Source organism: Chanodichthys erythropterus, chromosome 9, assembly GCF_024489055.1.
Source record: "Chanodichthys erythropterus isolate Z2021 chromosome 9, ASM2448905v1, whole genome shotgun sequence".
Lineage (NCBI taxonomy): Eukaryota > Metazoa > Chordata > Actinopteri > Cypriniformes > Xenocyprididae > Chanodichthys > Chanodichthys erythropterus.
The window spans coordinates 37,225,445-37,240,042 of record NC_090229.1 but is presented as its reverse complement, the minus strand read 5'-3'; the positions used below and the strand labels follow the sequence as shown (position 1 = coordinate 37,240,042).

The window sequence follows — 14,598 nt, the reverse complement described above, 5'->3', positions numbered from 1 at the left end:
CACAGGAGCTAGGTGTTAGAACATTACTTTGCAAATGGATTTTTAACTTTCTATGCGATAGGAAAATTGGTTAAAATGGGTGATCACGTCTCACAGTCAAAGTTTTTGAATGCTGGCGCCCCTCAGGGCTGCGTTCTTTCCCCACTTCAGTATTCTTTATATACACAATTCTGTCAATCACACACCAGTTAGGTTTTGTTGCTTAAGTTTGCTGACGATACCTCTGTAGTTGGTCTTATTACTAACAGAGACGAGTCTTACTACCGCAGAGAAGTGGAGGGGCTGGTGAAATGGTGCGAAAGCTATAACTTGATACTTAACATCTCAAAAACTAAGGAACTGGTGGAACTGTGGATTTTAGGAGGACCCCTAGCCCCCTCTCTACACTCTCCATTAATGGGGTGGAGGTGGAGAGGATTACTTCCTTCCAGTTTCTGGGGACCACAATCCAGGAATCCTTATCATGGGAGCTCAACACTAATTTTAAGATCAGTAAAGCTCACCAGCGACTCCACTTTCTGCAGCAGCTCAAGAAGTTTAGAGTCAGCCGAGTTGCTATGACCCACTTTTATAGGTCAACTATTGAAAGCGTGCCTACTTTTTCCATGCTTGTCTGGTTCGGTCACACAAACGCTCAGGACAAAACTAGGATGGAAAGAGTAGTACGCAGAGCATCAAAAATTATAGGCTTTAGTCTCCCTTCACTTTCTTCACTTCTCTCCACCAGAATAATCAGAAAGGCTAAAAACATCATAGCGGACCACTCTCACCCTGCTCACCATCTCTTTAATCTCCTACCATCAGGAAGAAGATATAGGAGTATTAAGACTTCCACATCACATTTCAGAGACAGTACTTACCCTCTGGCTATCAGATATCTGAACTTGCACTGAGTGCTAGCAGCACTTTATTAACTGTATGCATTGAGAGTTGTATTTATGTTTGAGAGTTGTACCAAGACAAATTCCTATCAACTGTGTTGACATGGCATTCAACCCGTCCTCCTCGGCCCGTGGTGAGTGTGATTTTCCCTTCCATTCATAAAATGAAACCACTCACAACTGTTGTAATCCTTACTGCTGCAAATACTTCTGATCCAGTGGTGGCGCTCCTCGACTCAGGGTCTGCAGGAAATTTCATCTCAGGCGCCCTCTGTCGACAACTCAAGCTCAAGATCTCCCCGTCTCCGGTTAACTATCAAATCCACTCCATCACGGGCAAACCCCTGAGCCGTAAGCACATTCGTCATTGTGTGGGACCATTTCAACTCTGCGTGGGTGTTCTACATACAGAAAAGATTCATCTGCTGGTTCTGGAGGAATCCACCGCTGACGTGGTTCTAGGGCGCCCGTGGCTCGAACAACATAGCCCCAACATCTCTTGGCGCACGGGCGAAGTCCTGAAGTGGGGCGACCACTGCTTTCCAGACTGCTTCCCAGCGCTTCCTGTTCCAAGGTCTTCATTCTCCGAGCCTCTCTCCATGAACGCTACCTCTATTGAAAGTCCCGTCGAGAAACGCTCCGTGGATGTTCCCCCGGACTACGCCCCCTTCAGTGACGTTTTCTGCCCGCAACGCGCCTCCAAGCTTCCTCCACACCGGCCATGGGACTGTGCCATCGATCTGCTGCCGGGTGAACCAGTGCCCAGGGGACGTATCTACCCCCTGTCAATACCGGAGGAGAAGGCCATGGAGGAATACATCAAAGAGGCCCTCAACCAAGGTTACATCCGCCCGTCTACTTCCCCTGCTGCTTCAAGCTTCTTTTTTGTGGCTAAGAAGGACGGAGGCTTGAGGCCCTGCATTGATTACCGTGCCCTCAACAAAATAACAGTGAAATTCCGCTACCCGCTACCCGCTTCCCCTCGTCCCAGCGGCCCTGGAACATCTCCGTGGTGCCACTGTGTTCACAAAGTTGGACCTCCGCAGCGCCTACAACCTCATCCGGATACGCGAGGGGGACGAGTGGAAGACCGCCTTTGTCACGCCCACCGGACACTACGAGTATCTCGTCATGCCGTATGGCCTGGTCAACGCCCCCTCCGTATTCCAGGACTTTATACATGAGGTGCTCCGGGAGTTCCTACACAAGTTCGTTCTGGTATACATCGATGACATCCTCATCTACTCCCGGAGCTTGGCCGAACATCGCCACCACGTTGCGGAGGTCCTCCAACGGCTACGACAATTCCACCTCTTCCTCAAAGCTGAATAGTGCTCCTTTCACCAACCCTCTGTCCAGTTCCTGGGGTACGTCATAGATCACAGTGGCATCCAGATGGACGAGGGGAAGGTCTCCGCCATTCAGTCCTGGCCCACTCCATCTTCAATCAAAGAACTCCAACGCTTCCTAGGTTTCTCCAACTTCTACCGCAGATTTATCAAAAACTACAGCTCCATTGTCAGTCCACTTACCAACCTGCTCCGTAATCAGCCCAAGTCTCTGTCCTGGTCCCAGCAAGCCACCAACGCCTTCGAGACACTGAAGAGAGCCTTCACCACCGCTCCCCTCCTCGTCCACCCCAATCCAGAGCTCCCATTCGTTGTGGAAGTGGATGCCTCCACCACCGGAGTGGGAGCGGTCCTCTCACAGCAGCAGGGGACACCAAGTAGGCTCCATCCATGCGCCTTCTTCTCCCGCAAGCTCAACCCGGCGGAGGTCAACTACGACATCGGTGACCGAGAACTCCTGGCCGTCAAGCTTGCCCTCGAGGAGTGGAGGCATTGGTTGGAGGGGGCTACTCATCCTTTACATGTTCTCACTGATCACAAGAACCTTGAATATCTGAAGGCTGCCAAGAGACTCAATCCGCGCCAAGCTCGCTGGGCCATGTTTTTCTCAAGGTTTAATTTCTCTATCTCCTACCGTCCTGGGTCAAAGAATACCAAAGCCGACGCCCTGTCTCGTCTCCATTCTCCTGATGAAAAGCCCGAAGATCCTGAAACCATACTGCCGGAGTCCATCTTCGTGAACCCCATCCAGTGGTCCGAAGAAACCATTCCCTCCTCCAATGCCTCCACACGTACTCCGCCGGGTTGCCCCCAAGGCTTGCAATATGTCACACGGGCACGTCGCACTCCACTCCTGCACAATACCCACTCATCACTTGGCACTGGTCACCCGGGGGTCAATGAGACCCTCTCGTTGCTCAAACAACGCTTCTGGTGGCCCAACATGGCCAACGATGTCAGAAGGTACGTGCAGGGCTGCAGGGAGTGCGCCATCTCCAAGAGCCCACGCCATCTTCCCACCGGCAAGCTCCTACCTCTGCCCGTTCCTGAGAGACCCTGGTCACACCTGGGAGTGGACTTCGTCACAGATCTCCCGGAGTCTGACGGTAACACATGCATCTTGGTGGTGGTAGACCGCTTCTCGAAGTCCTGCCGTCTGATACCCCTGGAGGGTCTACCTACCGCCATGGCTACCGCTGAGTTAATGTTTAATCATGTCTTTCGTTATTATGGAATACCTGAAGATATAGTCTCCGACAGAGGACCCCAATTCGTCTCCCACGTCTGGAAGGCCTTCTTCTCGCTCCTGGGGAGAGGGCAGACGGAACGCAAGATCCAGGAGATTGGCCGCTTCCTGCGTACCTTCTGTCACGGCCACCAGAACTCCTGGAACCAGTACCTGGGTTGGGCCGAGTACGCACAGAACTCCCTCCGACAAGCCACAACTGGACTGACACCCTACCAGTGCGTACTCGGCTACCAACCCCCACTGTTCCCCTGGGATGGGGAACCTTCCAACGTCCCCGCAGTCGACTACTGGTTCCGGGAGAGCGAGAGGGTTTGGGACTCAGCTCATCACCAACTGCAGAGAGCCCTGCGCAGACGCAAAATGACAGCCGACCTTCGGCGCGCCGAAGCTCCTGTATACCAACCAGGGCAGAAGGTCTGGCTGTCCACCCGGGACATCAGGATGCGTCTGCACTGCAAGAAGCTGAGTCCCCGCTTCATTGGCCCGTTCACCATCATCCGGCAGATCAACCCTGTCACCTACCGTCTCCAGCTCCCAGCACAGTACAGTAGAATCCACCCTACATTCCATGTATCACTACTTAAACCTCACCACCCTTCTGTTGTTCCCTCCACAGAACCTGACGTGGCAGCCGCCGAGCCCCCCCTTCCACTCATCCTGGAGGACGGCACAGCTTACGTGGTTCATGAAATCCTGGATTCCCGGCGCCGTGGTGGTCAGCTCGAGTATCTCGTCAACTGGGAAGGCTATGGTCCCGAGGAACGCTCATGGGTCCCCAAGAATGATATCCTTGATCCTATCCTATTACAGAACTTCCATGCCAATCACCCTGACAGACCTGCCCCACGCCCAAGAGGAAGACCACCACGACGTCGGGGTCCGCGGCCCTCAGGAGCGGGCCGTGGGAGGGGGGTATTGTAACAGACACGTCAGGTTCCACCTCACTTCCATACCCACGTACCCAATCACCGGAGTACTAATCACCGCCACCTGCCACTCATCAGCACTGCAATCAACACCACTACAAATACTCTTCACTCACACACACTCACTGTCCGGTCTTGTTTGCTATACCTCACATGTATACTTACCTAAAGGACTCCCAACGCCATATCTACCTGCTTCTGACGTCTCCTCCTGTTCCCCTGTCTCCTGCTCCTCGTGTTTACCAACCTGCTTGTGTGTGTGAGTGTCTCCGCCAGTTCCTGCCACCATCTGCATCTACAGGATACATTCAGGACAGTATTAGTTTCCCTTCATCTCTCATCTGCCTATTATCTGCTCTACTTCACCCGTGCCTTGCTGTTTTCAATAAACTCACCTGGATTGATCTTATCTCTGCCTCCGTGTCTCTGTACCGTAACAACTTGTTCATCCCGCTTGATAAATAAACTACAGCTCATACAAAATGCAACAGCTAGAGATCTTACTAGAACTAGGAAGTATGACCATATTAGCCCAGTTCTGTCATCACTGCATTGGCTTCCTGTTAAACATCGTGTAGATTTTAAAATCTTGCTAATTACTTACAAAGCACTAAATGGTTTAGCTCCTCAGTACCTGAGCGAGCTCTTAAAGCATTATAATCCTTCACATTTATTGCGATCTCAGAATTCAGGCCAGCTGATAATACCTAGAATATCAAAATCAACCACAGGTGGTAGATCCTTCTCCTATTTGGCACCTAAACTCTGAAACAATCTTCCTAGCATTGTTCGGGATGCAGACACACTCTGTCAGTTTAAATCTAGACTAAAAACGCATCTCTTTAACCTGGCATGCACATAACACATTATCAATTTATATTTTCAAATCCATTAAAGGATTATTAGGCTGCATAAATTAGGTCAGCCGGAACTGGGAACACTTCCTATAACACCAGATGTACTCGTTACATCAGAAAAAGAATGGCATCTACGCTAATATTAGTCTTTCTGTTTATCCCGAGGTTTACCGTAGTCAACCGGATCCGGGCCACATCCAGCTGAGACCAAGGACCGGCGCCATGACACGACCACAACGCAGCCCTGAAGTATCAGCAGAGATCGAGTCGACTAGATCATCCATTGTGAAGACATCATCAACATGTAAGCCAGTGCCACAGTTCCTCAACAAACTGTCCATACCGGCGTGATGAATACAATCCTCAACTGGACCTTCTCAATTTTAACATCTATTTGCCACTTGTTTGCCACCTGATGTCACCTGATGGAGTTTGGGTTCCTTGCCGCGGTCACCTTTGGCTTGCTTAGTTGGGGACACTTGACATTTGACTTGACATTTGATATTCTACAGTATTCTTGACATTTATTCAACAGTGTATTATTATGTACCAGATATCAATGTAAAGCTGCTTTGACACAATCTGCATTGTAAAAAGCGCTATATAAATAAAGGTGACTTGACTTGACTTGTAACACGTGATCTGGCCTCTCAAAATGCAACTTCAACTTGGCCTTCTGTGTTTTCTATTCACAAATATGCCAGAGATTCATAGGCCTGCTCAGATGTGTCACAGAATACGCGTATATCACATCTGCTATTTGGGAAATCCATGTATGGACTGGAATAGCATCTTGGCAATTATATTTTTCCAGATCACCCAGTTCTCCCATGAACTCCATAAGCTGGCCAGATCTTCAGGCTTTTCATCCCATAGGCGCTGCACCAGTGTTTTAGCTCCGATTCACTTCCCCGTGTAGTGCAAAGTGATTGACTGACAATGCAAGAGCAGTCCAAGGGTAGATTCATTGGAATCTTGCAGTCCCTGACGAAGTCGCATACCGAATAACATCATCCACTTTAACTCTCACCATTTTGTCTTGTAAAAGTCTGATGGTCTCTTGATCAAGTTTTGACTGCATCACTACTTTCTCACTGTTGTATGGAATTACTTCCACCTGCCATAACTTTGCCACTTGGGCAAACAGATCAGCATTGGAGGAGATGGCAGTAAAGAGGCATTAGTGAGTGTTGAGCCCGTGCTTGATCTTATGTAGGGCCTTGTAGCATCCAGCCTAGCCAAGTTCAAACTGCAGCAGGTTCACCTGGAGGGCCTGGGCAAACAGGCTCAACTAGTGTAACAAGGTGTGGACAATCTGAGCCAATTAACAGTACAGGCTGAACTCTGTCTATTTACTGTAAAGACAATCCAGCCAACAACAGGGTGAGTTTGCTCAGCGAGACCAAGCCTTTCGGCTGTGAAGGCACCTTGAATGGGAAATTTCGGTTAGTCGGTTGTGTCGGTTTGTGACAAGAGACACAGTGAATGAGACTGCTGGCCCATAAAGGATCTCTTGGTCCTGCCTCACCATTCGCAGTATTAGGTCCTCTCCACCCCATCGTCTAATACAGTATATGCTTCAATAGATTTGTCCCCGTTGGTGATGAATTTTCTCACCTTTAGAAGAACCTTGTGGCTGTAGATAGAGCAATCTACATACAGGGTGTCCTTGGTGGTGTTAATCAGACAGGAGTTTAGTGTCCGTTTCAGTTTTGCTATCTACAGTCCGTCTATTTACATAATGCCGTATACAGAGGTGTTTCCTATGGCGCATCTTACAGGAGGCTTTCAGGTTGCATTTTGAGGCATGATAACTCTGTCCGAGCACCAGCACTGATTGTTCTTACGGATGCAAAATTCCTTCTGTTCTTTAGTGAGCTCTTTGAAATTGGCACACACCTTTTACGAAGTGATTGGCATTGTAACGATAGGGGCGATATGCACGCAATCTCCCATTGATGAATCTAGCAGATTTAGATGTTACCTTTGGAGCAGCTACTTGGATTTCACTCCCACTCATGGTTTCTCTGTGCCCAGCAAGATGCAGGTTGGTTTCCTAAAAGCCCTTGGGTTTCGGTGGTCCTACCTTTTCTTACTACTGTATTCTGGTGGGAGACCTGTCCTCTTGGAGCTATAATCGTGTACTTGGAGCTCATACTCCAACCAGTTAGAGAAATCGAGGAGAGTAGGTATAGTTACCCTCAGCGAGTGTATGTCTCTTTTGAAGCTAGTTCTCAGCTCATGAGTGTGTCTACTTTGAAGTCGTGACACATGTGACCCAAACTCTAATTGTAGATGATTTGTGAGGATCTGATACTTAAAATGTTCTGTGGCTTGGTCAGGGAGGAGGTTCTCTAATGCCATGCATGTAGTCATGGAGGAAACAGATGGCTTCGGTCCTCTGTAGGTTCTCTCCTGGAAGCAATGAACTGCATATCTGGGTACGTCCTCAGATCGTCATGTAGGATAGGACTCTCTGACACCCAAGTATAGATAATAGCTGTCTGGACTCCTCCTCATCACAGTGGATGGGTTCAGCATATGGATGAGGATGAGGCTGAGCATGAGGAGGAACATCAAATCTCTGAGCAGGGGTATGATAACTTGATGTAGATTGAGGCTGATCATGTGGTATAGGTGAAACAGTGCATTCCCTCACCTGCTCTGTTATCTGCCTGATCTGCAGAGAGAGGTAATGATGGAAGTCGCTGCTTCATAATAAGGCAGTTTAACACCATGTCTGTGTAAATAATTATTTATAAAGCATCCAGATGAGCAGAAGAACCCAGAATATGAAAGCAACAAGCTCAGTTGCAAGCTTAACTGGACTTGCAGACTAACATGCAGTTGAGCTTGTTGCTTTCATATTCTGGGCTCTTCTGCTTGATTGTACAAAGTATGCTTTTTTAATAAGCTGTGTACTAAATTTGGTCTTTTATACTGTCTTAATGTAAGTGCTTTTGTGTCTGTTATTAGATCTGCTGAAAATGCTGTTTCTGTTCATGTGTGTCAAGACAGTTTAGAAATCCTGACTGGATGATTTTTTTTATGGCCATGTCCAGGATAAAGAGTATGTATGATTACCATATAGGCTATACATACAGTTATGGTGATATTAAATTACTTAAACCGTGATATAGGAATTTGGCAAATTTTGCTCATCTACAAAACCTCTTGCATTTCGTTTGGTCACACCACAAGTGTCACTGTGGCCTCAAAGCTTTGCCCTTGCCACTCTGAGCTTGATTGCCATGTCTGAAGTAAAACACACCCCCTCATTACCATACAGACAAAGAAATGTAGAAATAAATATATAAATAAATGTATACATAAAAACATATATAAATAAATAAATGTGGATATAAATAAATACATGAATAATTGTATTTTCCAACATTTATATTTTAACAAATAGGGTAATACACATTTATTTTTATTTATTATTTTTTTATTACTTTATTATTACTTTTGTATTTTTTATTATTATTATTTTTTATTTTATTATTTCGACAGCTTTGGCATTCCATAACAAAGCACCAAAATGCAGATTCAACTCAATATGCAAACAAGAATGATTAGGTTATAATTGCCATTTATTTTACATATTAAATGTAATATTTATTTTAGAATGGAAAATATAATTTATTTATGTATAGTAATATATTTCAGCCACTAGGGGGGTCAGGCCTCCTCACAAGCTACACCCATTAATCATGTTTGTATTTCAGCACAAGATCACCTGCTAATATGTTTGTAGACACCAGTGATTTAGAAGTTCTGGAAACAACTGTGCTTGGTGAAGTTTTGACTGATGAAAAAGAAGAAGCAGATGATGATGATGGTGGTGGTGATGATGGTAATGGTGATGGTTGTGATGATGATGGTGAAGATGATGTTTCTGAGAATTTTGTATATAAAAAATGAAAAAATTAGTTTCTAAAGGATGCTTTTTTTCTTTTTACGCACCACTTTTCTCATGATACTTGTTTCTGATGTCATTCACTACCCAGAATTCATGTTTGCTGATACACGGACACTTGCAAGTAGCAAGCTGTTTGTTTGTGCATTGAGGGTCACTGGATGAGCACCATTAACTGCAGTTAACTAAGAGATAAAAGGACTCACAGCAGCACTAAAACCTTCACTTCCACTGAATCCAAATTACCACAGTAATGCTGCAACACCAGACAATGCAGTGATACAAGATTAACAGATACAGGGAGAATTAAACACTAAACGCTTTCAAACTGCAGGATCTTCAGGTCCTGCATTCATATACTGCTGTAGAATGAAAACAAAACAGCCATTTGCAGATGCTGACAAAGATAATATAAGTTGCATGAACAGTAAAAAATGAGTATATGAATGTGAAATGAACAAATCTATAACTGTATAAAAATATTAGGGTGTATTATTAGAGTTTTTTATACTTTTTTTTTTTAACTGCAGTTTGTGGTTTTGCTTGTTAAACAGACATATCATCTAAATTAATATTTATCCTACTAGAATAGAATCAGCTTCAAACCTCAATGATTTTAAGTAACATGATAAATAACATACTGTGATCTGCTGAACAGAAATTAGTCATGGTTTTCAATTAACTTATGATTAATATCACTGAGAAAATCATCTGTACCTGTAACTCTGATCTGGACTCGTGTGATGAAGCTCTTGTGTCCTTGATCAGACTGAACTCCACACCAGTATTCTGAATGTTGTTCAGTCACATGACTGATGCTTCCTGTCAGGAGCTGCTCTTTTCTGTCATCATACAGCTGGATCTTTCCCTCAGGACTCCATCTTCTGCTCTTCTTCACAGACGTCTCTTCAGCACAGAGATCATCTCCAGATCTCCAGCAGAGAAACTTCACATCATTAATGTGGGATTGTGGGTATTTGCAGCTGATGTTCACAGATCCTCCTGCAGCAGCTGATAGACTGATGCTCTTCTCACAACAACCATCTGTTTCAGATCCAAATCAAGTGCAGCAATGTTACAATGACCAGATATATTCATGGATTCTGTCAAATAATGCATAAGTGACTGAAAGCGTCTCACCGTCTCTGATGTCCAGATTAAATTTAGAGAAGACACTGTATTTTTCAGTAACTTTGACTGTAATCTTATATTCTCCAGAGTCGTTCACATTCAGCTCTCTGATAAACACACGTAAGAGATCTGCAGATCTGTTCTTATAAACAGAGAATCGTCCGTCATGTTTCTGTTCTGCTGTTCCGTTAGTGTTCATTACAGTCAAACATTGATCTGCTGCAGTTTTACAGACTCTCACATTGTTCTCGTGTTTCATCTTATATTTAAAGTTTATAATGACGTTTCCTCCTGAATATCCTCTCACAGTCCTGTTTTGTTGATCTGTTAAACACAAACTCAGATAATTTGTCATTTTGTTCTCAATATAAACACATTTCTGCTCACTTTGCTGCAGCATTTATGAATGAAGTCAGGATTATGAGTGTAAATCTTCCATCAGGAGATCAAAAGGTTATTGATGGAGTCTGTTATGAGTTTCAGGTGTGAACGGCAGTAATTACAGTCAGTGTTGAGTATCGTGATGTTGTGGAGATCATCATGGGTTTGAGCTCTCAGTTACTCACCTCTTATAACCTTCAGATTCACTTCAGTGTAGGAATCTTCATCTCCTGTTTTACCAAATGTACAGTTGTACATCCCAGAATCCTCTTCACTCAGATTTCTGATGGTCACATTTAAGACTGCTGAACTTGTGTCGTCATACAGAGAGAATCTTCCAGAATCAACCCATTTATCTTTAGTCTCAGTCTTGATGAGTTCAGAGCATGTGGAGCTCTGATCACCTCGACAAAAAGACTTTTCATTTTGCTCATATTTTTTCTTATATTTGCATGTGATTGTGACTCCTCCTCCTGAATATCCTGTCACATTCATGGAGCTCACGACACCTACAACAAACCAGCATCTTAATACAACACTAACATATACTGGAGTGAGAGTTATTTTAAAGTGTCCCTGAAGGTAATTTCACCATATTAGGTGAAGATAAAAGTTGCGTCCCAAATGATACACTATACACTATGCAGTCTACTAAACCATGTAGTGTATGAATTTTATAGGGTTATTTTGTCATTCAACATCCGAGTCTGATAGTCCCTCCCCCATTTGATCGCACATTTACTAGTTTTTACATGGTGAATGGGACATAGTGCAATATATAGAGGATTAGGAACGATTCAGACAGCATAAATATGTTTTCCATTGACACGAATAAAGTCCATTTTTGTGTGTCACATGAACCGCCACAGCGTGAGCAGTCGTATCGAACCCATTTGAATTCTGCACAGAATGCTGTATTTTAAAGTGATATAGAGGAGATTAGGAGGAGAAACAGTTGCAGATTAGAAGGAAACCAAAGCTTTACAGCACTGGCTGAGCTGTGATATAAATGAAACACTACTGGCCATTTTAAAAAAGGGGCGGGGCTGTTCAATATATCTCAACTTGTCTTCCTGTTTCAGTTGAAATTACGTCAACACACTGAATAATGCTGCGCGTTCAAAGACACTTCAGAGGGCCTTTAAGCACTGAATAGGGGTTATGCGCAATCTAACTTCTGTATTCTGTAAAACAGATCAGATCGCTTCTGGTTTAGGTCTTTTGTATGTGCTTCATTAAAAAATGAGCTGTTTTATTCAAGATAACTTAAAAAGAGCATAACTGATGTCCCCTGCATTTGCAGATTGATATTTTAAAGCTTTTTTTTTTTTTTTCCCATTTTTCTTCTTCACGCTAACGTTTTGATATTTAATACAATAAAACACCTATAGCAATGTGAGGTGGTTTCGCTAATTACCTTAAAAGTCCATAGACATGCTGTCAGTTTCATACTGCTGTTAACACTTTCTCTGACAACCTGATGCAACGAGTCCAGTTTTCCGGTTTGTCATGTGACGTTCGACATATACCCTATGAATGACAGGGTCCGTGCTGTAACATCACACAAGGTGAATACGAGGATCTAATGGAGACTACTAATAAGATTGACGTCAATCTGATATTTTGTTCAGTGTTTGCAGAAATATATACAGAAATATATACAGATTATTTGAAAAAAAAAAATTTTTTTTTTTTTTTGCCCAGCCCTAGTATGAACATAACATGCAAAGTTTCACGCTAAGCGTTTCTTAGTGAAATACTGCCATAAAGTTGACGACGCTGGAAGTTTTATATTCGCAAATGTATAGGGACCGTCTGTGAAGTTTCATACGATAAACGATTCCAACTTCAGTACCATTTGAAGAGAATGACTTCCTGTCATAAAACCAACTGTAACGTGTTCATGTAGATGTCAGGCATGATGCAAACCTTTTAGATTTCTGATATTAAAATAAATAATTTGGTAGTGTAAAAATATTTACACAAGATTTGACAGTTTATTTGTTAAATATCAAACATCTAAAAGGTATGAATGATACTTGACATTACATGAACGTTACAGTAGGTTTTGTGACTGTAAGTCATTCTCTTAAAATGCTGTTTGAGTTAGAAACGTGTATACCGATGTTGTATGTATTTTTAATAATGAAAATGTGTGTGAAATGTTTTAAAGTGAAATATTCATTGTTTAAATATACAACCATGTTGAATTTCAGCCCACAAAAATACAAGCCTTAGTACAATTCAACAAGCTTTTTTGTTTCAAAACTTCAAACTGAGACGCAGCTAAAGACTTTTGGTCATTCTTTAATCTCTGTTCTAGTTCTTCTGATGTGATTGTTGGATCAGAACTTTATTCTTACCAGAAATCATCAGCAGAGCGAAAGTCAAGATGATCCTCATCCTTCTCTCTTATTAAATGATCTTCTCTGTAGATTCAGTTCTTCTGAAGTGTTCGGATGAGTTTGAATGTTTCCTGAAAGCACCTTTAAAATAATCTGCTAAATGTGACAGAGACGCCCAAGAGAGAGAGCAAGAGAGAGGGAGCGAGAGAGAGAGAGAGAGAGAGAGAGAGAGAGAGAGAGAGAGAGAGCAAGAGAGAGAGAGAGCGAGAGAGATAAAGTGTTAATAGACAGGGAAGTAAAACTACTTAATGAACACACAAACACAGACAGAACAGACATGAGCAGATAAAACTCATTATTAAGTGTTATTTTACACAGATTTTCACAGAATGATTCTGTTTCAAAGGCTTAGTATTACAATTTTTTCAGATCCGTAATTTTGAATGTTTTTAACTGACTCAAGAGTTTAATGAAGTGTTTCTTCAGTGTTTCACATTCATTTTAAAGATAGAGATCAGTGGTTCCCATGGTAACTGTATAATTACACTGCTGACTGATTCATTTTGCACATTTATAAAATGAGGTGTCACTCATCTCTAACTGTGCTGATCCATCAATTATATATTTATTATAGATTTTATTATTGAGATCTCTACTTTCCCAGTGTGACCTTTAATAGCTTGTATTTTATTTGTATTTTATTAAATATCTGGTATTTTATATAGTGCTGTGAAACATCTGTAATAGGAACACAGGCTCTCACCTTAGAAGGAGAATGAAGTAGGATAATGGAGAAATGACATGGCCTAGAAAGACCATGTGATCTCTGGCAAAGTGACATTTGCTTGGATTCAATCTCAAACCAGCAGACTGGATTCTCGAAAACACCTCTTTCAGACTCGACATGTGCTCTTCAAATGTTTTGTTATAAATCAAAATGTCATCAACCATGCAGATGTGCTACGGGAGCCTCCTGAGGACCAGCTCCATCAAACGCTGAAATGTGGCGGGGGGCGTTGGATAGGCCCAACGGCATGGACCGCCACTGATAAAGGCCCTGTCCTGTCATAAAGGCTGTCTTTTCTCCTCCTTCCACCTGCCAGGAGCCAAAACAACTGGTGATGCCCAGGGACTACAGCTCTCCACAATGACACCATCTGCTAACAGGCCAGCCACCTGTTTCTCTATCTCAGCACGTCTTTCAGGGGATACACGACATGCATGCTGTTTGATGGGAGTCTGCTCACCAGTTCTGATGTGATGTTTCACTAGCGTACATCTACCAGAATTGTGTTTAGAGGAGCTGAAGATATCTTTGTATTCCAACAGCAATGCTGAAAGTGCAGCTCTCTCTGATTCAGAAATAGGTGACTCATCCAGCGACAGAGAAGGTTGCTGTAGTTATATCAGCTGGAGCCTGAAACAGCTGAACATCAACTGAGTAAAACTCACCCAGGTGCATACCTTGTTGTGAATCGTGGCCACTGTGTGAGCAACCACTAGACCAGAAGAATCCGCCACATTGGGTTCTGTGTGGTTTCTCTTAGCACATGAAATACA

The 14,598-nt window shown here is 43.5% G+C and overlaps 1 protein-coding gene across 1 annotated transcript; it reads right to left on the bottom strand.

Annotated features, from left to right (window-relative positions):
• Positions 1–7,711: 7,711 nt before the first annotated feature.
• LOC137026498 (polymeric immunoglobulin receptor-like) lies at positions 7,712–13,145 on the bottom strand. The gene is made up of 6 exons (XM_067393850.1): positions 13,057–13,145; positions 10,879–11,202; positions 10,322–10,636; positions 9,899–10,225; positions 9,024–9,160; positions 7,712–7,942 (listed from the first exon to the last, which is right to left on the bottom strand). Exons 1-6 carry the CDS (start codon positions 13,094–13,096, stop codon positions 7,712–7,714), a joined length of 1,374 nt encoding a protein of 457 aa, XP_067249951.1. The 5' UTR covers positions 13,097–13,145.
• Positions 13,146–14,598: the final 1,453 nt, after the last annotated feature.